The sequence below is a fragment of the Schistocerca serialis genome, chromosome 4, assembly GCF_023864345.2.
Source record: "Schistocerca serialis cubense isolate TAMUIC-IGC-003099 chromosome 4, iqSchSeri2.2, whole genome shotgun sequence".
NCBI classification, from domain to species: Eukaryota; Metazoa; Arthropoda; class Insecta; order Orthoptera; family Acrididae; genus Schistocerca; species Schistocerca serialis.
Window position 1 is genome coordinate 754,640,443 of NC_064641.1, and position 26,942 is coordinate 754,667,384.

Here is a 26,942-nt window from a genome sequence, read left to right on the forward strand (position 1 = left end):
GCCGAAAGCTTACTTTCTGACAGTCTTTCTGTTGTGCCTATCTGCGACTCAGCATCTCTGCTATATGGTGAGTAGCAACTATCCTTTTCATAGTATTGTCATATTCCATCCTGCATTTTCCACTGTTTGATTTGAAAGAGTCTTTAATTTTGCTTCCATTAATGATCCTCATGGCTCTCTTCGCAATTCTACAGTGCTGAGGGCAGCTGGAGAATTACAGCGTAATGTCCTGCTCTATATCATGTGAGTCTGTATGTGATCATAGTATACACTTTTGACTGTTTTGTGACAAGTACATTTTTGCAACACACTCAAAGAATAGTCAAAACTTATTTTAGCATTTACATGATTAATCTGTTTATTCCATTTCAAGTTATTTTGAAGTCACAGAGTTAGTTTCAATTGGATGCTTATTAACAATTACAATTGTTGAGATGGGTCTGTGTTTTGTGTGGTAAGGAAGTTTCTGGATACATTCTTTTTGTTGTTATCATTTGTCTATTGTTTAAAGGTTGTTCAGTAACTAAGCTTTCTGTACTGCTCCAGGATTATCCGCTTTGAGAGTACAGCCATGTCATCTACAAGTGTAATGGTTCAGTGAGCATCTACATTCAGGCTAAAATCATTGACACACTGAAGGAGTAGCAGAGGTCCCAGTACTAAGCCCTGAAGCACATTATGTGTGGTTGTTTTACTTTCAGATAAAATTTCAGTTACTGAACAGAATTGTTAGTCTGTGTATATCACACTGACCTTCTATAAGTAATTTCTAAGAAACAATGCAATTTTGATTGCCAGTCTTCTGATATCAGTAATGTTCAGTTTTTATTAGCAATATTTTATGACCCATTGATGCTCACCATAGTGAGATAGATCTATAAATATGGCTGAAATGGGTTGTTTTGTACCCAAAAGTTCTAGTAGCTGTTTGTGTAGATCTGTTGTGTCTAAAACCATGTTGAGATATATCCAGTAAACATTTTTTGTCAATGAAGCCCCAATCAGTTCTTTCCATAATTTTTTATCAAAACCTTTAGAGTGATGCATCCAGAAACAATCAGTTAAAGTTATACTGAGCTTATGGAAATTGTATGCTAAGTTTCTGGCCATAGGATGAGTGATAGACATATGCACTGATGTCACACGCTGAGGAAAATGTGAAGTTGGTTTAGAATATATTCATGTATGCCATCCAAAAGTCATTGTGTCAGGCTATATATGAAAGCAGATTCATGAAGCATGCAGTATATACAGCACTCCACAAACATGTAAATTTTTACATCTACACCTACAACTAAATAGATACTCTGCAAGTCACAGTATGGTGCATGGTGGAGGGTACCATGTACCATTACTAGTAATTCTCTCCTCTGTTCCACTTACAAATAGAGTGAGGGAAAAATATCTGTATGCCTCCGTATGAGTCCTAATTTCTTGTATCTAATCTTTGTGGTCCTTACATGCAGTGTATGTTGGTGGCAGCAGAATTATTCAGCAGTCAGCTTCAAATACCAATCCTCTAAATTTTGTCAGTAGTGTTCCTTGAAAATAGCGTTTCCTTCCTTCCAGCAATTCCCATTTGAGTTCCCAAATCATCTCAATAACACTTACATATTGTTCGAACCTCCAGTAGTACTCAAAAATAGGTTGCACCAGTGTCCTAGATGCTGTCTCCTTTACATGTGAACCACACTTTCCTAAAATTCTCCCAATAACCCAATGTTGACCATTCACCTTCTTTACCACCGTTCTCACATGTTCGTTCCATTTGTTATTGCTCTGCAACATTATGCCCAGATATTTAAATGACTTCACTGTGTCAAGCAGGACCCAGCATTATAGGTTTGTTCTTCCCGCCCATCTCCATTAACTTACATTTCTCCACTTTTAGATCTAGCTGCCATTCATCACACCAACTTGAAATTTTGTCTAAGTCGTCTTGTATCTCATACAGTCACTCAACTTCAACGTCTTACTACACACCACAGCATCATCAGTAAACAACTGCAGACTGCTGCTCACCCTCTCCACAAAATCGTTCATACACAGTAGAACAACAGCGGTCTTATGGGGCACTCCTGACGATACCCTTATATGTGATGAACACTCCCCGTTGAGGAAAACGTACTGGGTTGTATTACTTAAGAAGTCTTTGAGCCACTCTCGTATCTGTGACTTACTACTTATACAGGGCTATTGCAAATGATTGAAGCAATTTCATAAATTCACTGTGGCTCCATTCATTGACATATGGTCACGACACACTACAGATACGTAGAAAAACTCATAAAGTTTTGTTCGGCTGAAGCCGCTCTTCAGGTTTCTGCCGCTCGAGAGCGCAGTGAGACAAAATGGTGACAGGAGCCGAGAAAGCGTATGTCGTGTTTGAAATGCACTCACATCAGTCAGTCATAACAGTGCAACGACACTTCAGGACGAAGTTCAACAAAGATCCACCAACTGCTAACTCCATTCAGCGATGGTATGCGCAGTTTAAAGCTTCTGGAAGCCTCTGTAAGGGGAAATCAACGGGTCGGCCTGCAGTGAGCGAAGAAACGGTTGAACGCGTGCGGGCAAGTTTCACGCGTAGCCCGGGGAAGTCGACGAATAAAGCAAGCAGGGAGCTAAACGTACCACAGCTGACGGTTTGGAAAATCTTACGGAAAAGGCTAAAGCAGAAGCCTTACTGTTTACAATTGCTACAAGCCCTGACACCCGATGACAAAGTCAAACGCTTTGAATTTTCGGCGCGGTTGCAACAGCTCATGGAAGAGGATGCGTTCAGTGCGAAACTTGTTTTCAGTGATGAAGCAACATTTTTTCTTAATGGTGAAGTGAACAGACACAATGTGCGAATCTGGGCGGTAGAGAATCCTCACGCATTCATGCAGCAAATTCGCAATTCACCAAAAGTTAACGTGTTTTGTGCAATCTCACGGTTTAAAGTTTACAGCCCCTTTTTCTTCTGCGAAGAAAACGTTACAGGACACGTCTACCTGGACATGCTGGAAAATTGGCTCATGCCACAACTGGAGACCGACAGCGCCGACTTCATCTTTCAATAGGATGGTGCTCCACCACACTTCCATCATGATGCTCGGCATTTCTTAAACAGGAGATTGGAAAACCGATGGATCGGTTGTGGTGGAGATCATGATCAGCAATTATGTCATGGCCTCCACACTCTCCCGACTTAACCCCATGCGATTTCTTTCTGTGGGGTTATGTGAAAGATTCACAAGAAACGTCGAGCTCGCATCAATGATGCTTTCGAACTCATTGATGGGGACATGCTGTGCCGAGTGTGGGAGGAACTTGATTATCAGCTCGATGTCTGCCGAATCACTAAAGGGGCACATATCGAACAGTTGTGAATGCCTAAAAAAACTTTTTGAGTTTTTGTATGTGTGTGCAAAGCATTGTGAAAATATCTCAAATAATACAGTTATTGTAGAACTGTGAAATCACTTCAATCATTTGTAATAACCCTGTACTTTTACCTTCATTCACAGCCTGCAACGGGGCACCGTGTCACATGCTTTCCAGAAATCTAGAAATATGGAATTAGCCTGTTGCCCTTCGTTCATAATTCGCAGTATATCATGTGGGAAAAGAGCAAGCTGAGTTTTTCACAAGCAATGCTGTCTAAAATCATGCTGATCAGTAGACGTTAGCTCCTCAGTTTCAAGAAAGTTTATTATATTTGAACTGAGAATATGTTCAAGGTTTCTGCAGCAAACCGAAGTTAGGGATATTGGCCCGTAATTTTGTGGGTCCATTCTTTTACACTTCTTATATTTGCCCACCAGAGCCTCATTGCATAAAAGAACTTACACTTACATATTGTTGGCACAGAATCAAATTTGAATAATTCCTGCTGAGTTGGCACAAAGACTGTCAACATTTTTCAAACATCTGGCCTAATGAGGTATGTTTTCTAAGTTTGTGGTTTTATAAACAGCCTTCACTGCCAACACTGGTCTGAATGTGGTACTAAGATGATGGCAGAGTACGAACAAAAATATTCAAAAGTGACCGTGTGGTGTGGAATGATGGCAGTAGATGTTCGAATAGAGTACAAGTGGTGTGCTGACTGACAGTTACATTAATCAAATACCTAGCTATTATGTTGCAAAGCTACATGAAGCGGAGCAAGCAAGTAAGGTAAATAGTAGGGAAAGTGCTTCAATTTAATGCGAGGATTCTAAGGAAGTGTAACTCATCTATAAATGAAACCACATATAGAACACTAATGCAACCCATTCTTGAATACTGCTTGACCATTTGAGGACCCTACCAGGTCAGATTAGAAGAAATTGAAGCAATTCAGAGGTGTGCTGCTAGATTAATTCCTTACTGGTTCAACCTATATGTGAGTATTACAGAAATGTTTTGTGAACTCAAATGGGAATCCCTGGAGGTAAGATGACATTCATTTTGTGAAATACTATTGGGAAAAATTTACAGAATCGGCATTTGCGGCTGACAGCAAAACAATTCTACTGTCACCAACGTACATTTTACGTGAGGACAGCAAAAATAAGATAAGAAAAATTAGGACTCTTATGGAGGTATATAGACAATCATTTTTTCCTTGCTCCATTTGGAAGTGGGACAGGAAAGGGAATGACTAGTACAAGCTGCCCCCCATTTTGCGCAGTGTGGTGGCTTGCGGAGTATGTATGTACAAAGGCCGTTCGAAAAGTTTTGAACAGTCGTCTCTAATTTTTTTATTTTTTGCAGGAGGAGAATGCAATGTTTTGTGAACATGCTTGGAATATTTAGCTATAAGTTGGTATATAAAAGTATTTTCTTTTATTTACAGGTGAGCCATAATGGACCATGAAGTAGATGTCAGGTTGCGACAATGGTCAGTGATGGAGTTCCTCTTCAAGACCGGCTATGACTCTGCCACATCGATTCACAGGAAGTTGCTCCCTATTTATGAGGAGGACACAGTGAATCACATCAGTATCCAGTGGTGGTTGCAGAGGTTTAAAGAAGGTGATTTCTCTCTACTGGACAATCCATGATGTGGTAGACCATTGACGACAGTGAGTGATGTGAATAAGGAGACCATTGATCAAATCAACCAAAATGACAGATGTGTGACGATTTTTACTTCTTTGGTCATCTAAAGGCCCACCTGTGTGGTAAAACATTTGATAGTGAGAAAGACCTTATTTACTGTGTCAAGCGATGGTGTAAAAGTCAATCCCCAGAATTTTACCAAAGTGCATTTACATCATGGAAAGAATGTTGGGCCAGATGTGTAACAGCTGATGGAGGGTACATTGAATAGGTTCAATGTATAGCTAAAGGTTCCAAGTATGTTCACAAAAAATTTCGTTCTCCTCCTGAAAAAAATAAAAAAATTAGAGACGACTGTGCAACATTTTTTGAACGTCCTTTGTGGATGTGATTGGACTCTATGTGCTGCATGCCACCATAAATGTCATCCAGTTAACCAGATTTAGGTTTCCTGTAATTTCTCTAAATTGTTAAGACAAATTCCAGGATGGTTCCTTAAAAAAGTCATTTCCTTCCCGATATTTCCCGAGTCTGGGCTTGTGCTCTATTCTGAATCATCTCATCACCAACAGGACACTGAATCCTTCTTCCTTCAGATGTTAAATGAGTGTATATGGCCCATCACACACAATTGGAAAAATATTAAACAACTTTTTTCATGAAAGTCAGTGAAATACTACACAATGCAGTTCCTGTATATGCCTGGCTGGATGTTAGTAAGCTATGAGACATATCCTAAACAAATGACTGTAGAACATTAAGAATCTGGCCCCTATCATTTGAGGAAGTTTGCAAACACAACTAGCACATACTTCCAATTTTTTTTTAATCAACACAGTTCTCAAGCTAACAAGATACACACAGACTACTTTCTCTTGGCAGAATTGTGTTAGTGCAGTTTTAATACTTTGATAATTTCTAGACACCTAGCAGTTTCATCAGAAGTCAAGACGAAGGAGGGGGGAGGAGGGGAACAATAACAAATTGATTATAGATGAATATGGCATAGTAGTACATTTGGCAGTAATTTATTTTTCTTTCTATCACATCCTTCAAAATTCTAAAACTTTTCCAGTCAGATATTGCTTTATAAAATTTGCACACTGGAAAATGATTTCTTACAGCTTTCACTCAAAAACAACAAAACAGCCAGTAATTCCCTGTGGTCTCTACCTTAGTGACTTAATAACCTGTTAAAAATAACATATTCTGAGTGACAATGTGCTCAATTTTCTTAGAAAAAAACATGGCCTACAATGAGAATTATACTTATTATCACAACACACCAATCACACCAAAGATTTGGTGAGCTTTAACACTCACCTCGAAGAAACAACTGTCGACACATATTGCATCATATAAGGAATATATGTTACCATGGAACAACAGAATCCTAAAGATTGCCAGTTACATTCACGTGAATTGTCTACTGTTATTGGGATTGTGAACCTACTTTTCCTTATTCCCAGTGACCTAAGTATGTTCTAGCTTTGAACTTGAGGTGACTTCAGTCTGTGTGGTTTGTCATTTTACATGAAACCTATTTCCCTTTGTTATTTTTTTCTGTTTCAAGCATTCTGCACATTAGGAAAGTTTTTCACAACATACATTTAGCTTTAACAGTAAATCATTAGTGCTGAGTTTGTAAACATTTAACATACAAAATAAATTTTTATGTCTTGGTCACTTTAGAGATGAAAACAGTTTTGCTTACATAGGACACAAAATGTAAGGACTTTATTATATATGCAAATTCAACATTGGTTATGCTTTACTAATCAAGCAAAACAAATCTGGTGAAAAACTCAGCTAATCTGCAGATTGCTTAAGAGAGAAAGAAAAAAAAAGACAAATAAGATGGCTGTGGAGGATGGCCATGCATATAAAAACACTGTGGTATTCTATGGCAGTTCCTTTGAAAAGCCAAGCCCAATTTCCTTCCTCAATCTGTACCTCAACTGCAGTCACCTTGTTTTTGATGGGATTTTAAACTCAAAACTTACTTATTTTCTTTCATATACAACAATAATGTTAAAAAAGAAGAGTTCAGAGAATAATAACATTGAAGTTTGTAGAACAATAATGTTACAGTATTAATAGTGTTGAGATTGTGGCAACATAAATAAAGTATAACCCTGCTTTTACATTCCAGAATTAACATTTTCCTGCCATTTATAACATTTTTTATTGCTCCCATCAAATTTCCTATATTCATAGTGTTAACTCGCACCTGATTTTGAGCCAACATATTTAAAATTTTCTAACAAATTACTCGTTATGAAAAAATGTAATTGACATAAAATGATGCTATCATCACGCTGGTGTTGTTGGCCATCAAATAGCATTTACAAGCATTACATGGTAACATTACGTGGTTAAGTATCTTGGCACTAGGACGTTCTACCCAGCACACATGAATCAGTAAAAGTAGGAACAATTTGTGATTTATTTTAATTCCTTTGGCTTTATCTCCTGCTGCTGCCAAGCTCTACTTGGCACAGTGGCTGATGGGAGAGTTTAGGTTTATTCAAATAAAGGTATCATGACCAATCAGGACCATGTCCAAATATTCTCTGCTACACATGCGCACCTTCATGACTGTTGTGATCATCACGCTCTGTAGTGTGGCCATTTGTACCACTAGTTGACACCTTTGCTCACTTTTAGTTGCTCAAATGTTTTTGACTTAAACATAGCACCAGTTACACATTTTTTAACATTTAGCAAGACACATTTAGAGAATTTATTCTCATTGTCAAGTGCAGATATTTACATATGTAACTTTTGTGATATTTAACAAACAAACAATATGAGTGACAGTTTGTATGTGTCTGATTTTTTACACAATGGAGGAAGAACAGTACCTTATAAACTCAAAAATATGACCATGATGTGAGAGGCACCTAAAACATAACCAACGCCACACTAAAAACTTATACTTGAACCTGACAATGACTGTGGCCATGTGTGTGTGAGTTGCATTTGTATGTTGTCCAATTCCAATTAAGTTCTTTTTGTCAGAAACCTTACTTGTTTGACAGTCTTTTTGCTATGCCTATCTGTGACTCAGCATCTCTGCTACATGGAGAATAAATTTTCGAAACATGTAGAGATAAACATGAAAAAAATATGGAATTATTTACATAATGAATGACAGTTGTAGGCTTCTCAAAAACATTAATTACGATGTATGAAGTTAAATGTTTTTACTTCCCAGACTGTTAGCAGTTCCAGTTACATTAACAGCTTTTACGAGATAATAAACCTTTATTAGATATGAAATAAGTCCCTGACCTGCATTTTGATGCCTATTACGTACATATCTCACATAAAGTACAAAAATGCAAGGCAGAGATCCTATACGGTCCTTTTACAAGTTCCACACTTATTTCCCACATTTTACACAATTTTTTAAAGTTCCTTGAAAAGCATAAAAGCGGCATTTTACTGTACAACATTTTCTTATTGCAATAGTAATTAACACCATTCACATTTCACAAGAAATTTCCCAAACTGAGAATGAAGTGGCAGATGAGATACATTTTTTTTAACAACAGTTAGTGGAATGTGTGTTATGTTACTGCTTATGATGCAAAAACAATATAATTAAGAACTGCTATGAAGGAAAACTGTATTTATATGATAGTGAAGTAAAAACAGGGGCCTTGTTAAAGTAGTCCACTACCAAATAATTAGTCAAATCCTTGAACAATGGAATGTAATTAGGACATAAGAAAACAACATTTCAAGCAAAGAAATAAACTCATATTGTTTTTGATGAGGCGAGCAACTGTTGAGATATAAGAACATATTTACTGTAATGTCTGAAGTATGGTGGTACAAAATTATGAAATGTATATTCTGGGAGTGGAAACATAAGTTTACATGAAATACAGCAGCCAAATGAAAACATCTTTTTGTGCATGGCCAGTGATAATAATTTCTTACTGGTTAATTATGGATAATTACAGAAAATATATTTGAGCAAACCACACTCTTGAAAGGCATTACTGACACCTTAGTCAAAAGCATATATCAATTCCCATAAAACATAGGCCCACATACCTCTTCATCTGCATTTATGCCATAAAAACTGACTGTCTTCAAGATAAGCAGCTTGAAAGATTGGTAAGCATTCAGTTACGTGCCATCATCTTTGACCAGTTCACAGTATTGCCTCACAACAGTATTCCTATCTACACATTCTGCAAGACTGCATACATAGCTGACACAGGTAATGCTTTAAAACATACATCATTGTTACTGATGTTCCATACATGTCACAGTGGTATTTCATTTTCTATTTGCTACCCCTACTACATGCTAATGGTTTCGGATAAAGTTTTTGTGACTCTTAAGAGTTTCTGACCATTACAAAAGATGCTCAAGATGACTGCCAGTGGCTTAAATGCAACCAAGCACATCACTGCCTTTGCAAATCTTTTGAAACTACAGACAAAATTTTTCCTTTATGCTGTTACATATGTTGATGAGGGCATTTGGTTCTCTCATTGTTTGCTACATATAAAGACATTCCAAATCAACTGCATGTAATTATAAATGTAGTTCATTTGACTAAGAATAATACCTTTGTCCACAATGTTCTTCACTTCTTCCTCACATTCATGAAGATTAAGAGCGAGGAGGTCAGATAGGGTGGTGCTTTCATCCATCACAAAACGTACCTTTGAATAAATAAAAACAATTTTCAAATAAAAATTCTGAGGACAGAATCTGTAACTTTCCTTACACAGATGTTTTTTCTATAAGTTGCAAATTCTATATGGGTGATCATCATAAAGTTTTTAGGGCTATTACACACTATTCTAAATAAATTGTTAGATAAAATAAAAACTGTGGCACAACTGAACTATGTTCAAACATACAAGAAGCTCTTACGTATTGTTGTTGTTGTTGTTGTGGTCTTCAGTCCTGAGACTGGTTTGATGCAGCTCTCCATGCTACTCTATCCTGTGCAAACTTCTTCATCTCCCAGTACCTACTACAACCTACATCCTTCTGAATCTGCTTAGTGTATTCATCTCTTGGTCTCCCTCTACGATTTTTACCCTCCATGCTGCCCTCCAATGCTAAATTTGTGATCCCTTGATGCCTCAAAACATGTCCTACCAACCGATCCCTTCTTCTAGTCAAGTTGTGCCACAAACTTCTCTTCTCCCCAATCCTATTCAATACCTCCTCATTAGTTACGTGATCTACGCACCTTATCTTCAGCATTCTTCTGTAGCACCACATTTCAAAAGCTTCTATTCTCTTCTTGTCCAAACTAGTTATCGTCCATGTTTCACTTCCATATATGGCTACACTCCATACAAATACTTTCAGAAACGACTTCCTGACACTTAAATCTATACTCGATGTTAACAAATGTCTCTTCTTCAGAAACGATTTCCTTGCCATTGCCAGTCTACATTTTATATCCTCTCTACTTCGACCATCATCAGTTATTTCACTCCCCAAATAGCAAAACTCCTTTACTACTTTAAGTGTCTCATTTCCTAAACTAATTCCCTCAGCATCACCCGATTTAATTTGACTACATACCATTATCTTCGTTTTGCTTTTGTTGATGTTCATCTTATATCCTCCTTTCAAGACACTGTCCATTCCGATCAACTGCTCTTCCAAGTCCTTTGCTGTCTCTGACAGAATTACGATGTCATCGGCGAACCTCAAAGTTTTTACTTCTTCTCCATGAATTTTAATACCTACTCCGAATTTTTCTTTTGTTTCCTTTACTGCTTGCTCAATATACAGATTGAATAACATCGGGGAGAGGCTACAACCCTGTCTCACTCCTTTCCCAACCACTGCTTCCCTTTCATGCCCCTCGACTCTTATAACTGCCATCTGATTTCTGTACAAATTGTAAATAGCCTTTCGCTCCCTGTATTTTATACCTGCCACCTTCAGAATTTGAAAGAGAGTATTCCAGTTAACATTGTCAAAAGCTTTCTCTAAGTATACAAATGCTAGAAATGTAGATTTGCCTTTTCTTAATCTTTCTTCTAAGATAAGTCGTAAGGTTAGTATTACCTCACGTGTTCCAACATTTCTATGGAATCCAAACTGATCTTCCCTGAGGTCCACTTCTGCCAGTTTTTCCATTCGTCTGTAAAGAATTCGCGTTAGTATTTTGCAGCTGTGGCTTATTAAACTGATTGTTCGGTAATTTTCACATCTGTCAACACCTGCTTTCCTTGGGATTGGAATTATTATATTCTTCTTGAAGTCTGAGGGTATTTCACCTGTCTCATACATCTTGCTCACCAGATGGTAGAGTTTTGTCAGGACTGGCTCTCCCAAGGCTGTCATTAGTTCTAATGGAATGTTGTCTACTCCCGGGGCCCTGCTTCGACTCAGGTCTCTCAGTGCTCTGTCAAACTCTTCACGCAGTATCTTATCTCCAATTTCGTCTTCATCTACATCCTCTTCCATTTCCATAATATTGTCCTCAAGTACATCGCCCTTGTATAAACCCTCTATATACTCCTTCCACCTTTCTGCCTTCCCTTCTTTGCTTTGAACTGGGTTGCCATCTGAGCTCTTGATATTCATACAAGTGGTTCTCTTCTCTCCAAAGGTCTCTTTAATTTTTCTGTAGGCAGTATCTATCTTACCCCTAGTGAGACAAGCCTCTACATCCTTACATTTGTCCTCTAGCCATCCCTGCTTAGCCATTTTGCACTTCCTGTTGATCTCATTTTTGAGACGTTTGTATTCCTTTTTGCCTGCTTCATTTACTGCATTTTTATATTTTCTCCTTTCATCAATTAAATTGAATTCTGTTACCCAAGGATTTCTATTAGCCCCCGCCTTTTTACCTACTTGATCGTCTGCTGCCTTCACTACTTCATCTCTCAGAGCTACCCATTCTTCTTCTACTGTATTTCTTTCCCCAATTCCTGTCAATTGTTCCCTTATGCTCTCCCTGAAACTCTCTACAACCTCTGGTTCTTTCAGTTTATCCAGGCCCCATCTCCTTAGATTCCCACCTTTTTGCAGTTTCTTCAGTTTCAATCTGCAGTTCATAAGCAATAGATTGTGGTCAGAATCCACATCTGCCCCTGGAAATGTCTTACAATTTAAAACCTGGTTCCTAAATCTCTGTCTTACCATTATATAATCTATCTGATACCTTTTAGTATCTCCAGGATTCTTCCATGTATACAACCTTCTTTTATGATTCTTGAACCAAGTGTTAGCTATGATTAAGTTATGCTCTGTGCAAAATTCTACAAGGCGGCTTCCTCTTTCATTTCTTCCCCCCAATCCATAGTCACCTACTATGTTTCCTTCTCTCCCTTTTCCTACTGACGAATTCCAGTCACCCATGACTATTAAATTTTCATCTCCCTTCACCACCTGAATAATTTCTTTTATCTCGTCATACATTTCATCTATTTCTTCATCATCTGAAGAGCTAGTTGGCATATAAACTTGTACTACTGTAGTAGGTATGGGCTTTGTGTCTATCTTGGCCACAGTAATGCGTTCACTTTGCTGTTTGTAGTAGCTAAGCCGCACTCCTATTTTTTTATTCATTATTAAACCTACTCCTGCATTACCCCTATTTGATATTGTATTTATAACCCTGTAATCACCTGACCAAAAGTCTTGTTCCTCCTGCAACTTCACTAATTCCCACTACATCTAACTTTAACCTATCCATTTCCCTTTTTAAATTTTCTAACCTACCTGCCTGATTAAGGGAACTGAGATTCCACGCTCCGATCCGTAGAACGCCAGTTTTCTTTCTCCTGATAACGACGTCCTCTTGAGTAGTCCCCGCCCGGAGATCCGAATGGGGAACTATTTTACCTCCAGAATATTTTACCCAAGAGGACGCCATCATCATTTAGTCATACAGTAAGGCTGCATGTCCTCGGGAAAAATTACGGCTGTAGTTTCCCCTTGCTTTGAGCAGTACCAGCACAGCAAGGCCGTTTACGTATTACCAGCAGAAATTTTGACAGAGTTAGCAATCACTTAATTGAGTTTAGATCATTCTTGGGTTTTTGTGCAACTGAATTTCATTACAGCTTCCCTATTTTATTTATCTTTCACAGAACTCGATAAAATAACCATTTTTGTGAAGCTGAGATCCGTTTTTAAGTATTTATACTGCTAATAAGAATGAGTTTTTAACAGGTACACATACTAACATTAAAAGTTCAAAATTTCCTGCATGCTACCAACCAACCTTCATATACGTAAGGTATAATAGTACTATTTGATTGCCATTACATGTACTATTGATTCTATCCCATATAAAAGTGGCTTCATGAGTAGACAGAATAACATTTCAACTGACATGTAACCAGTGACATAATTCAAGTCACACGGCACTGTCTTCACTGTGGAGATGCTGCTTGCATTGTAGATAAAATCACTATAAGCCTTCAAGACATAATGTTGACCATACACAAATTTCTTGGGATCGAGATGTGAAGAAAGTCATCCTGAGCTAGCTGTATGACTCTGCTGAATGATGTTAATATGATGTTGCTGTTTTGGTCTGTTATTGGAAAACTCTTTGTTTACATGAAACATGCACAATGAAGGCTACCACTTTCACACAACACATTAAATAAAAAAAATAACAAAAACAAAAAAAAAATTACACAAAAAAGTGCTCTAAGAAATTTGATGATCTGGAATGTCACAAGCACCAATGGTACTCTTTTAACAGATACAAGACAATTACAACTGCAGAAGGTACAAGCATACATCATGTTTTCATACAATGGATTACTGAAATTCTTGTGGCATTTTTAAAATTCACTTGTACAATGAAATACTAACCCGATGTACTTGTGATTCCTAACAGTCATAGAATTACAAAAAGCAATAATAAGCAGAAATTCAAAGGTAAAGTTCCCTGAACGCAACAATATTCAGAGCATAGATGCATGAAGCAATGAGATTAGAAGGAAAAGTGAGAAACTATTCAGAACAGAGATTCTGTCTACATACAAATTATTGGTCTGACTGAGCACTTTTGTCACTTCTTCGGGTATGGACCATTCCTCTTTGGCTCCCTGTACACAATGTTTTTCTAATGAGTGGCAGAGATAATCATCTACTGTGTATTTAGATGGTTCATATCCCTCTTTCAACAAGTGTTACTGCAATGGCCTCTTTTCCTTTTCCTGTCTTAAATGCCATATCGCACCGTATATCATAGTGAATCCATCAATATCAAATACGTTGCTTAATTTTTCATAAAATGAAATGCTATCCATTACTTAATTCTTACAAAAATATGAAAAGGGTGCACTGATAGTCATGAAACAGAAGAGAAGCTTGCAGATGGATGTGTCTGAAAGCGCGTGGAGAACCTCTGCCAGATAATCTCTGCAGCCCATAACCAGCTGCCACACATGTTCTCTACAAGCCCTAACACAGTGATCCCTTTCCAGAAATCCAGAAGGATCTCCAGCCCCCTTCTCAAAAACCTGGGTCCACCACGTACCTGTCCTCTGAGTCTTATATCTCTGCTCACTCATACCATGAGAAACAGAAGCGTCAACTTCAGGATATTAGGATAATTTTAGAAAAGTGTAGTCAAATCTAAAGGAAGCTGCATATAGAATATTACTTAAACCCATTCTTAAATACTGCTTGAATGTTTGGGATCCCCACCAGGTCAGATTACAGGAAGACACTGAAGAATTTCAGATGCATGCTGCTAGATTTGATATCGGTACGTTAAGGCAACTCAAGAGTGTTATGAATATGCTTTGTGAACTCAAGATGCAAACTCCTGGAACAGGGTGTATATGCCGACAAGGAAACAAATTTTCGGATTTCCTGGTTAAAAATACACTTTCTCTCGGGTGAAAATACACTTTTTCCTTGGTAACTGACAGTATATTTTCCCTCAGAACTTTAAAATTTATCAATCCTTTGAAATGTTATGGTTTTATACAGTGGCGTAGAATTTCCCGGCACTTAAGGGGAGGGGGGGGGGGGGGAACACATTTTGGAAAGATCTTTGATGTGCATCATCTACGTTGCATATTTTCATATTACAAAAGTATAAATTCAAATTCCATCGGACACTGCATGTTACTTTCCGAAGCATTGAAATCAAGATTGTCCAAACATAAAATATTCTGATTAATTTCTAATTTTAAAAGTATTAGATTATCTTACATACTTCTAAAAAGTCTCAAATATTCTCAGCAATAATCCACAAAGCATAGTCTATCAGCCATGACTGCATTCAGAGGCCACTATATGGATCATTAGATAATATGAGGAAGGTGTAGTCAGCTTAAAACTTAGTTATATCACTTCAAATCATACTATTCCTGTCATTTACTTTCAGGTAATGTGTGCATTTTTCTAGATATCAATGAAAAAAGTTCTACTATAAATAAGACTTGGTTGCTTCAGAGTTCTAATAAAATAAACATGATTTTCTTTCAAGGATGGTTCAATAAGTCTGGTAAAAAAGCAAGAAAAAATCATGGTTTCGTAAACAAGTCACCTTACATCTCAACAGTGTCTCCGTTGTAGGATATACACTTGGACCAGTGATCCACCAGCATTTTCATCCCATCACAAAAGCAGGTTCTGTCAAACTCAATGACTGTAGCTATCACACCCACATTTGATGAACATTTTTTCCCAGCAAACCAAAGTTTCAAGTAAGGTAACAGGAAGAACTCACTTGGGGCTAAGTCTGGTGTATAGGGAAGATGAGGAACCAATTCAAAGCCCAATTCATGTACTTTCATCACTGTTATCACTGATGTGTGGGATGGTGCATTATCCCGGTGAAGGAACACTTTTTTGCATACCAACTTTCAACTTTTTTTCAGGCAACGCAAGTTTTAAATGATCCAACAGTGAAGTGTAATAGGGTCCGGTTGCGGTTCTGCCTTTTTCCAAGCAATCTGAGAAGATTATTTATTAAGAATCCCAAAAAACAGTGGCCTTCACCTTACACCATACAACAAAATGTTCTTTGTGTTCTTCAGTGCACTTTCATGAGCCTTTGTCCACTGTTTTGGCTGCTGTTGAGACTCTGGTGAGTAATGATGGACCTGGTTTTCATCAACAGTCACAAATTGGTGCAAAACTCTTGCAAATTGTAATTAAATTCGCCAGACATTATATTGAAATATTTTGCCGGATACGCTTTTGGTCGACTGTGAACAGTCGCATCACCCACCTACTTTAAAGCCAGTTCTCCAAGCAGAATATTACGCATTCACTCAGCTGAGATGCATGTAGTCTCTGCAATCTCACGAATTTTTATTTGGCTCTCCTCCATTACCATATCATGGATTATGTCAATGGCTTCCTTCATGGTGACCTCAACTGAACAACCAGAGCACACTTTGCCTTCGGTGCTTGTCCAACCACATTTAAATTCGTTAATCCCAAAGAAAATGGTCCTCAGTGGTGATGCAGAGTCTATGTGAACTTCATCTATTTCTATTTTGATTTGTGCAGCAATCCAATCCTTCAAATGAGAATGTTTAGTAACAGCACAAAACACAGTTTTCTACATTTTCAATAGAAGTCAACACACTGATTAATTCAGATAGCATCAACAATGAACGGCATACTGTACATTGTTGAAATTCTTTATACGGCCCTTGAAAGAATCAAGCTTACTAACTATGAAAGTGAGACAAAAAGAAGTGTTCCATTCTTTCGTGGAAATTTACCAGGCTTATCAAACCACCCTTGTTTTTGTACATACATATTCATGAAAATGATGATGTCTTTGGTGTGTGCATTTGTATACAAATTCATGCATGCAAAAACAATGCACAAGGAATATTGTACATATGAACCTGCATTATTTCTCATCACAAATAATAATGGCATGAATAAGAATTAATAACATAACTTAGAAAGCCATGAATGAATGTAATTCACTTGGACAATAAATGACATGCCAATTACTGTAATGGTGTAACTATGTTTGTAACACAAGTAAATACTTTTAATATAGCCATGTGCTTTAATAAGTTTATTTTTAAGTTGTACCTATTGTACTAATATTTAATTTATTTCATTAACATGACTCATCATCAGATGTGACAAAATAGATTTAATTAAACCAATAAGCGTTTTAAAACTATTCTGGTTAGAAATAAATTTATTTTGGGCACTGGACAGAACTGTCATAAGAAAGGGAAACTATTATTAATGTTTCAGTGTATCACAAACATACCACATTTGGAAATTTCAGCAAGCAAATGGTGGACATTGTTAGTGTGTTTAAAAAAAAAAAAAATCAGGTGTAACAACTTTTTTGAGCAGAGTAGTACTTACAGTGACTTCAGGTGGCAATGCAGCTAAGCTCTGCATCATCAAGTGCACACACACACGAAATCGCCCAGTCAGAATTGCATAGCAAAGGACAGAGAAGAAGTCACTATATCATTTCTATTATATTTTCTTGTCTATAAAAGCATGTTTCTTTGCATACTAGTGAAGGAACATACATTAAACATCACACACATTAATTTTGGAAAAAAATGATACATTGGGAAGGAATGCAAAGAAATGAAAATCTATTTACTGAATTTATGAGACGGAAAATTCCAACTTTAGTTTTCAATCCTTGATTCCCGGAGGAAATAATTAGAACACTAATACCGTAACTTACAAGATCAATTATAGTCAGTTTTTGTAAATTAGATCTGTTTTGAGGCAATATGAAAGGTCAAGGTGTAGTAACACTGTTCACGTTTACGTCGCACTTCACTTAGCGTAGAACGGGACTGTGTCCTAGGCATGCCCGATGTTAACTGACTGGGCACGGCCTGTGCTGCTGGAGTTGTTCTTGTTGTTGTTGTTGTTATGCCGGCAAAGGTCGCGTCCGACTTCTCGCGTGCCCTCCGGTGGATGGGACTCTACTTGCGGCAACTACCGTCTGTGACGCGCTGTGCCAATGTGCACCTCCCGCGATCTTTCTGGTGGCTACTATACTCCTCCTCCTTCGGGGGGAAAGCCACTGTGATCCACTGCATCTGAAGGTGGAGCGTCGGGCAGGAGCGATGACCTCCACATCCATTGGATGGCCGGAGTCGAGGGGATCTGCCAACCCTCGAGCCGGAACCTTCGAATACGGCTGGAAGTGACCCACACGAAGAGGCCCCCGTCGTCCCACAACCGGAGCCCGGGACAGAACGGGCGACAAGCTGTCGAACTCCGGATCCTGTTCCACCGTGGGAGGGGCAAGACCCAGTGGCTGGGATGAAGGGGAAGGGACGACCACAGGTGAACCAGCCTCCTGAGAAACCAGGCCTGCTAGGGGGGCCGGCTCTCGCTGGGGCGTCTCGAACGATGGCGATGCCGGTGCTGGAGCTACTGGAGGCTGCCAAGGCTGAGAACCATCGCAGTTCGGCAGAGTCACAGTGGGGAGAGGAGGTAACGTCCCCTGTGAAACCAACACCGGTGCCGGCAATGGGGAAGCCGGTGTCCAAGAGGTCGGAGGGTGGGTGCCCGAACGTGGACATAGCTGATTTTGGTGATGACGTACCACCCGGTCCCCCGCCTGCAAAGTATAGAGCCGGCGGCCATTTCGGCACAGGACCACCGCCGGTATCCAACGTGGATTGCGACCAAACCCACGGGCCCAGACCGACATACCCAGAGGAAAGCCAGGTACTCCATCTTGTGAAGACTGGCGAGGACCAGGCCGGAGGAGGTGCAGCAGAGTCCTAGGTTGACGCCCATGGAGGAGCTCTGCGAGGCTGCATTCTCCCATTGGTGTGGTCCGGTATGCCGTCAAGAAAAACGTTAATGCTTCCTCCGCAGGAAATTCGTGCACATACTTTTTCATCTGCGTCTTAAATGTGCGCACCATGCGCTCGGCTTCCCCATTCAATTGTGGATGGAAGGGGGGAGAGCAAACGTGCCGAATACCGAAGCGCCTACAAAAATCCTGGAAGGTCTGCGAAATAAACTGTGGTCCATTGTCCGAGACCAGGGTGATTGGCAGACCTTCCACAGAAACGAGTTTTGCTAGTGCCTGGATTGCAACTTCTGAAGTGGTTGAGGAGCAGCGAACCACATATGGGAATCGGGAATAAGCATCAATGACAATGAGCCAAAAGCCATTGAGAAACGGGCCCGCAAAGTCGATGCGAACACGTTCCCATGCTTGGGTTGCTGGCAGCCATGAAGAGAACGCTGCCCTGGGAGATGCTTGTTGGCTCGCACACTGGGAACAGGCGGCCACCAAATGCTCAATTTCTCTGTCAATACCAGGCCAGTACACATATCTGCGAGCCAAGGTTTTAGTACGGGAAACACCCCAGTGCCCCGCATGTAATAACGTGAGGACCTCCCTTCGTAAACTTGCAGGAACAACCACGTGAGGAGCTGTATCATCGGTAGCCAGAAGGAGAACTCCTTCCAAGACTGAGAGGCAGTCTCGTAGAAGAAAATAATTACGAAGAGGGTCCGAGGCCCGGCCCGGAGGGCGGGATGACCACTCCTGCTGAATGAGGCGAACTACTTGCCGGAGAACCGGGTCAGCTGCCGTTTCCCTGGCGACTCGAGAACTAGTGATCGGGAAGCCATCAACCACTTGGCAGGACGCCACATCCAAATGAAAACACATAATCTCCTCTCGATCGAACGTAGGATCCGGGCCCACCGGAAGACGGGAAAGAGCGTCGGCGTTGGCATGCTGTCCTGTAGGGCGAAAATGAATGTCATAATGGTACTTAGAGAGGAACAAGGACCAGCGCTGTAGTCTGTGGGCCGCCCTATCCGGAATCTGAGAGGTGGGGCCAAATAACGATATTAACGGCTTATGGTCAGTGATTAACTGAAACTTCGTGCCATACAAGAAAGGGTGAAACTTGGTAACAGCATAGACAATGGCCAAAGCCTCTTTTTCCACCTGGGAGTAATGGGCCTGTGCGGGACTAAGCGTTTTAGACGCAAACGCCAGTGGTTGCTCGGAACCATCTGCATTGCGATGGGCCAGGACCGCCCCCACCCCATACTGCGAAGCATCTGTAGCCAGGACCAACGGCTTATGGGGATCAAAAGTAGCCAAACAAGGGGCTGACGTGAGGAGGCCCTTCAATGAGGTGAATGCTCGCTCGCATGCAGGCGTCCAATCAAAAGGAACACCCTTGTGAAGAAGGCAGTGCAGGGGGTGGGCTATAGTGGAAGCCCTGGGAATGAACCGGTGGTAATAGGCTATCTTGCCTAAAAAAGCTTGTAACTCTTTCAGCGAAGCGGGCCGAGGAAGGTTGACGATACCTTGGACCAAACTTCCTAGTGGCTGGATGCTGTGCCCAGAGATGGTGTAGCCCACATACTCAATGGATGGTTGAAAGAAGGTTGACTTATGCAGGTTGCAACACAAGCCCACAGACCTGAATTTGAGAAAGAGGGCGCGAAGGTTGTGCTAGTGTTCCTTGATGCTGCGGCCTGTGACAATTATGTCATCCAGGTAATTAATACAATGAGGAATTGCCGACGTGACATGCTCAAGATAACGCTGGAATATCGCCGGGGCACTGGATATTCCAAAGGCCAACCGCTGGTATTGGTAAAGGCCAAACGGGGCATTGACGACTGCCAACCGTTTGGAGTCCTCATCAAGTGGTATCTGATGATAAGCCTCCGACAGATCGATTTTCGAAAAATATTGGCCTCCCGCCACGGAGGAGAACAATTCATCAGCACGAGGCAAAGGATAGGTGGCCTTGAAATCGCCACAAAGACGTAATTTTCCCGAGGGCTTCCTTACAATAACGAGGGGCGAAGCCCACTCACTGGAAGAAATGGGAAGAACGACCCCTAGGGCTGTCAGCCGGTCTAGCTCTTCCTTTACCTGAGGGCGGAGAGCCAAGGGGATCTGCCTCGCGCGTAGAAAACGCGGGCGAGCAGACGCCTTCAACGTTAAGTGAGCTTCAAAATCTGAAACACGCCCCAGGCCCTCCTCAAAAATATCTGGAAAGTCGGAGATCAAAGATTCCAATGATTGATAGGGAACGTCTTCGGAGACCAACTGTATGGTGTCAGCGATAGAAAAACCGAAAGCTTGAAAGGCATCCAGGCCAAAAAGGTTAGCTGAGCTCGCATCACTGACAACAATAAAAGTAATAGGCCGAGTGACTGATTTGTAAGTCACGTCGGTAGTGAATTGACCCAGTAGGGGAATGAACTGTTTACCATAACCGTGTAGATGCCGGTAAACTGGCGCCAACGGGGGCGATCCAAGGTCGGAATAAGTTTGTGCATTCAACAATGAAACTGCCGCGCCCGTATCGACTTGCAGTTGTAACCGGCGCGACCGAACCGACACCTCGATAAAGAGTTTGCGTGCCGATGCGTCGGGAGCCTGGCCCGATGAAACTTCCTGAATGTCAACGTACTTCCTGAATGTCAACGTCCATGTCCTCTGTACCTGCTTCCTTCGATTCTTTTGAGGCTGAGTGGCAAACTTTAGCAATGTGACCTTTTCTATTACATTTGCGACAAACGGCCCAAAGCTGGGGGCACTCTGACCGATCATGATGTATATAGCACGACGCACAGGACAGCAACAGGGGCCGGCGGCCGGAATTCTGATTACGCACCGTGCGGGAGCGGCCGTAACGGCCGGATTGTACCGCTCGCACGTCGTCCACCCCTGACACAGTGGACGCGGCCGAGCCGCTCTGAACCTCCGCGACGTCGCACCACGCTTCCAGCTGTTGACCTGCTGTGTGAGAGACTTCATACGATTGAGCAATGGACAGGACTTCCTCGAGGGAAGGGTTTTCTAACTGTAGGGCCCTTTGCCGGACCTCCCTATCAGGGGCCAAATGAACAATGACGTCGCGTCCATAACGTGGGCGTACGACTCTCACGACTGCTCCGTGACAAAATGACACTTGCGACTAAGACCGTGCAGGGTAGTGGCCCACGCCCGGTAAGACTGATGGGGCTGTTTCTTGCATTGATAGAACTCGACCCTAGCCATCACAACATGCGTGCGGCGGCAATAATATGAAGACAGCAATGAACACAATGCGTCAAAAGACAAGGACGAGGGTTCCTGCAACGGCGCTAGCTGCTGCAAAACCTGATACAGCGAGGGAGATATCCAAGACAAGAAGAGAGCATGACATACCTCCGCATCGGCAACATGAAACGCCTGGAAATGCTGCCGAAGGCGATGATCATATGCATCCCAATCCTCTGCCGTCTCGTCATACGGGGGAAAGGGAGGAGGGAACGGCGCCGGAGCAGACGGCGTGGAGAGCAACGCCGGAAGCACTTGTTTCATGGTGGCCATGAGTCCCGTCTGCTGCGCAACCAAAACTCGCACCAAATCCTCCATGCCGTGGAGAAGCTGCGAAACCGGAACAACGACGCAACACGCGTCGCCAATTGTGTAGTAACACTGTTCACGTTTACGTCGCACTTCACTTAGCGTAGAACGGGACTGTGTCCTAGGCATGCCCGATGTTAACTGACTGGGCACGGCCCGTGCTGCCGGAGTTGTTGTTGTTGTTGTTGTTGTTGTTATGCCGGCAGAGGTCGCGTCCGACTTCTCGCGTGCCCTCTGGTGGACGGGACTCTACTTGCGGCAAATACCGTCTGTCACCCGCCGTGCCAATGTGCGCCTCCCGCGATCTTTCTGGTGGCTACTACACAAGGTCTTTGTCAGACGGCTTAATGAAGTAAGCTTGCATACCTCCCCAGCATAACCCAAACATCTGAAGTTAGCCTAAAGGAACAACTACATTATGGTGGCAACTAAACGGTAAATGATGTAATTTTTGGTCGAGCCACAGAAATAAATTCAGAGATATAGAACAAAATTCCAGGGTATACTGTCTTAGAAACAAAAGTGAATTATAAACTACAGTGGGGAAATATGATAGGCTAATTTTCATAGTAACCACATAAAATAGTGTCATTCAGAATAAATATAACTGAAAAAAAAAATCATAAAATGAATTAAGCGAGACAGTAACTGTTACGTTATACATCAGAGCAGGACTATAACCAAATAAAGCTCACAATTTCTAGCACTGTCGCCAGAACTGATCATGGTCCTTTGGTTCTGAGTCAAGTGCAAGGACTGAAGCAGACACTTTGAGACTTCCATGACAAGCTAGTCTGTGACTTTCTGGACTTGTGCCATGGGGCAGTAGGGGCCCCCTAAATGGGCCAGGTGTGTACTATACATGAGAGGCTGTTACTCAGGTAACTGACTGTGTGTGGGGTGAACATAAGGTTTTACTTATATCAGGTGACTCCCCATCCAATCCAGATAACAATAGCTGTAGAAAAACCAGAAATATCAATGTAGTGTTGAAACAAATGCCTCCCACAGATGAAATTATTAAAATCCTAATGGTAAACTGCCAAAGCATTCACAAAAAAGTGAGAGTTTGAAGCACTCATGAAATGAAGTGAAACTCTTATAATACTAGGTACAGAAAGCTGGTTGAAACAAGAAATTGCTAGCAGTGAGACTTTTGGGGAAAATTTAAGACTATACTGAAAGGATAGGAAAATGGGAAATGCAGATGGTCTATTTGTCACAGTAGACATGAAACTCAAATCCACTGGGGTAGAAATAAGCTCCATATGGCATTGTTTGGGCAAGACTCAGTATCAGGGGAGGGAATTAAATGATAGTTGGATCCTTCTATTGCCCTCCTGACTCATCTTTGATGTAACAGAAAACTTTAAAGAAAACCTCCATCCACTTGTGTGTAAGTTCCCCAATCATACTGTAACCATCAGCAGAGACTTTCTTTAATCATCCAACAATTAACTGGGAAAATTAGTTTTGTTAACACTGGGTGTAACAAGATATCCTGTGAAAAATTTACTAAATGCCTTCTCTGAAAGCTACCTAGAACATACTGTTAGGAACCCCATTCATGATAGAAATATATTGGATCTAATGACAACAAATAGACCTGACCTCTTTGAGGATGTCCACATCGAAACCAGTATCAGTGACCATGGACACAGTTGTGACAACAATGATTACCAAAGTATGAAGGACAACTAAAACAAGCAGAAAGATATTATATGTTCAGTAAACTAGACAAAAAATCAGTAGTGTCATATTTCAGTGAGGAATTGAAATGTTCAGCACAGGGCAGGATCATGTAGAGGAACTATGGCTCAATTTTAAAAGAATAGTTGACAGTGCACTGGACAGGTATGTACACAGTAGAACAGTTAACAATGGGAGGGAACCTCCATAGTATAAAGTCACTGTAAAGAATCTTCTAAGGAAACAGAGATTACTGCATAATAGGTAGAAAACAAAGTGTAGGGCTATAGATAAAGAAATACTGAATGAAATGCATTTGGCTGATTCCTTCAATGACTACCATCACAGAATACTGTCAAATGATCTTTCACAGAACCCAAAAAAATTCTGGCCATATGCAAAGGTTGTTAGTGACACCAAAGTTAGTGTCCAGTCCCTAGTGAATAAGACAGGATTTGCAATTTGGGGTAGCAAGGCAAAAGCTAAAATGCTTAACTCCATTTTCAAATGTTTTTTACAATGGAAAACCAAGGAGAGAATTGCCCCAATTTAATCCTCATACCACTAACAAGATCAATGAAATAAGTACTAGTGTCAGTTGTGTTGAGAAACAGTTAAAAATCATTAAAATTGAACAAAGCTCCAGTGCCAGTAGGATTCTGTGTCAGATTCTATACTGAATTTGCGGATGAGTTAGCACCTCTTCTGACTTTAATCTATGATAGGTACCTTGAATAAAAAACTGTGCCCAGTTCTTGGGAAAAGACACACGTCACACCTGTCTATGAGAAGGGTAACAAAATTGATCCACAAAACTTCCATCTAATATGATTGACATAAATTTGTTGTAGAATCTTAGAACATATTCTAAGCTCAAACATAATGAGGTATCTGAACAGAATGATCTCCTGAAAGTCAAACAGCATGGATTTCAAAAACATTGATCATGTGAAACCCAACTCATTCTTTTCACACATGAGATACTGAAAGCTTTGGATCAAGACAATCAGGCAGATGCTGTATTTCTCAATTTCCAAAAATCATTTGACTCAGTAACACACCTACACTTACAGTCAAAAGTATGATCATATGGGGTATCAAGTGAAATTTGTGACTCGATAGAGGACTTTTTTGTACGGAGGATGCAACATGTTGTCTTGGATGGAGAGTAGTTGTCAGATGTAGAAGTAACTTCAGGTTTGCCCAGGAAAGAGTGTTGGGACACTTGCTGTTCATGGTGTATATTAATGACCTTACATACAATGGCATAGTAATATCAGCCTTTTTGCAGATGATGTAATTATCTGTGATAAAGTACTATCTGAAAGAAGTGACATAAATATTCAGTCAGATCTTAATAAAATTTCAAAATAGTGCAGAGATTGGCAACTCGCTTTCAATTTTCAGAAATGTAAAATCTTGCACTTCACAAAATGAAAAAAAGTAGTATCCTATGACTATAATATCAGTCAGTCACTGCTGGATTTGGCCAACTCATACAAATACCTGGGTGTAATGCTTCATCAGGATATGAAATGGAATTATCTCATAGGTTCAGTCATGAGTAAAGCAGGTGGTAGACTTTGGCTTACTGGTAGAATGCTGGAAAAGTGCAATCAGTCTACAAAGGAGATTGCTTACAAATCACATGTGCAACAAGTTCTAGAATACTGCTCAAGTGGGTGAGACCCAAATCGTATAGGACTAACAGGGGATATTGAACGTATACAGAGAAGGGCAGCACACATGGTCACATGTTTGTTTAATCTGTGGGAGTGTGTCACAGAGATACTGAAGGAACTGAACTGCAAGACTCTTGAAGATAGACAGAAACTAACCTGAGAAAGTCTATTAACAAAGTTTCAAGAATCAGCTTTAAATGATTACCCTCGGACTATACTACAACCCCGTACGTATCGCTTGTATAGGGATCATGAGGATAAGATTATAATAATTACTGCATGCACAGAGGCATTCAAACAATCATTCTTCCCACACACCATAAGTGAATGGAACAGGAAGAAACCCTACTAGCTGGTGTAATGGGACATACTGTATTTACTCGAATCTAAGCCGCACTCGTATCTAAGCTGCACCTGAAAAATGAGACTCAAAATCAAGAAAAAAAAAATTTCCTGAATCTAAGCCGCACCTGAAATTTGAGACTCGAAATTCAAGGGGAGAGAAAAGTTTTAGGCCGCACCTACAAATCGAAACAAAGTTGGTCCATTGTAATATGAGACACAATTTAGGTCGAATGAATGACGATACAGCTACAGTAGGTTCGAGTCGTAAGCTTAGCAGTTCAGCTTTAGTGGGTAGCCTTTGCTATGTGTCACACGCTCCGTCCGTATTTATGCGGGTACCTTTCCTTTTTCACGTTTGGTTTGAATTGATTGCTTATTTTGCTTTTATCTGGTAAGTGCCGTTCTCTTTGTTATAGGTGTTTACGTCACTCTAAGCTGAAAATGCATTACTGTACTGTGTCATGAATTGTTTGTCGCATTCTAATATGAGTGTATACGGCCTGTCCCCGCTCGCGGCATGGCTTGTTTTCATGCGCACTACCGCCACTTACAATAAAAAAAAGAGAGGAATCATATCATTAGCAAAACAACGGCAAGAGACTGCTATTTGTTGTTACTTACACTACTGCGTTCTTTGATAATGATCAACAAGAACCAAATAATAGACTGCTTTTGATAGAAGACGTTCTGAACGAGAGTTTAGCGAAAATTTTTCTCCGTTTGAAAATCTTTGCAGACGCTTCTTCAGTACAATACATTCTGCACAGAAATTAGAGTCATCTTAGATTTAAGAATCTAATCAATTGCCGTGCTTCATTTCTGACTGTATCACTATTAGGCATAAGAATAATACGAATATAAAC

At 40.6% G+C, this 26,942-nt stretch overlaps 1 protein-coding gene across 1 annotated transcript in view; it reads right to left on the bottom strand.

Moving 5' to 3' along the window:
• Positions 1 to 26,942, bottom strand: part of LOC126474748 (dynein beta chain, ciliary-like) — a 734,368-nt gene that overhangs the window by 450,048 nt on the left and 257,378 nt on the right. Inside the window, exons 26-27 of the mRNA XM_050102225.1 lie at positions 17,350 to 17,379; positions 9,620 to 9,716 (exon numbers count right to left, since the gene is read on the bottom strand). Of these exons, the coding sequence (XP_049958182.1) occupies positions 9,620 to 9,716; positions 17,350 to 17,379 (127 nt within the window). The remainder of the gene's footprint in view (positions 1 to 9,619; positions 9,717 to 17,349; positions 17,380 to 26,942) is intronic.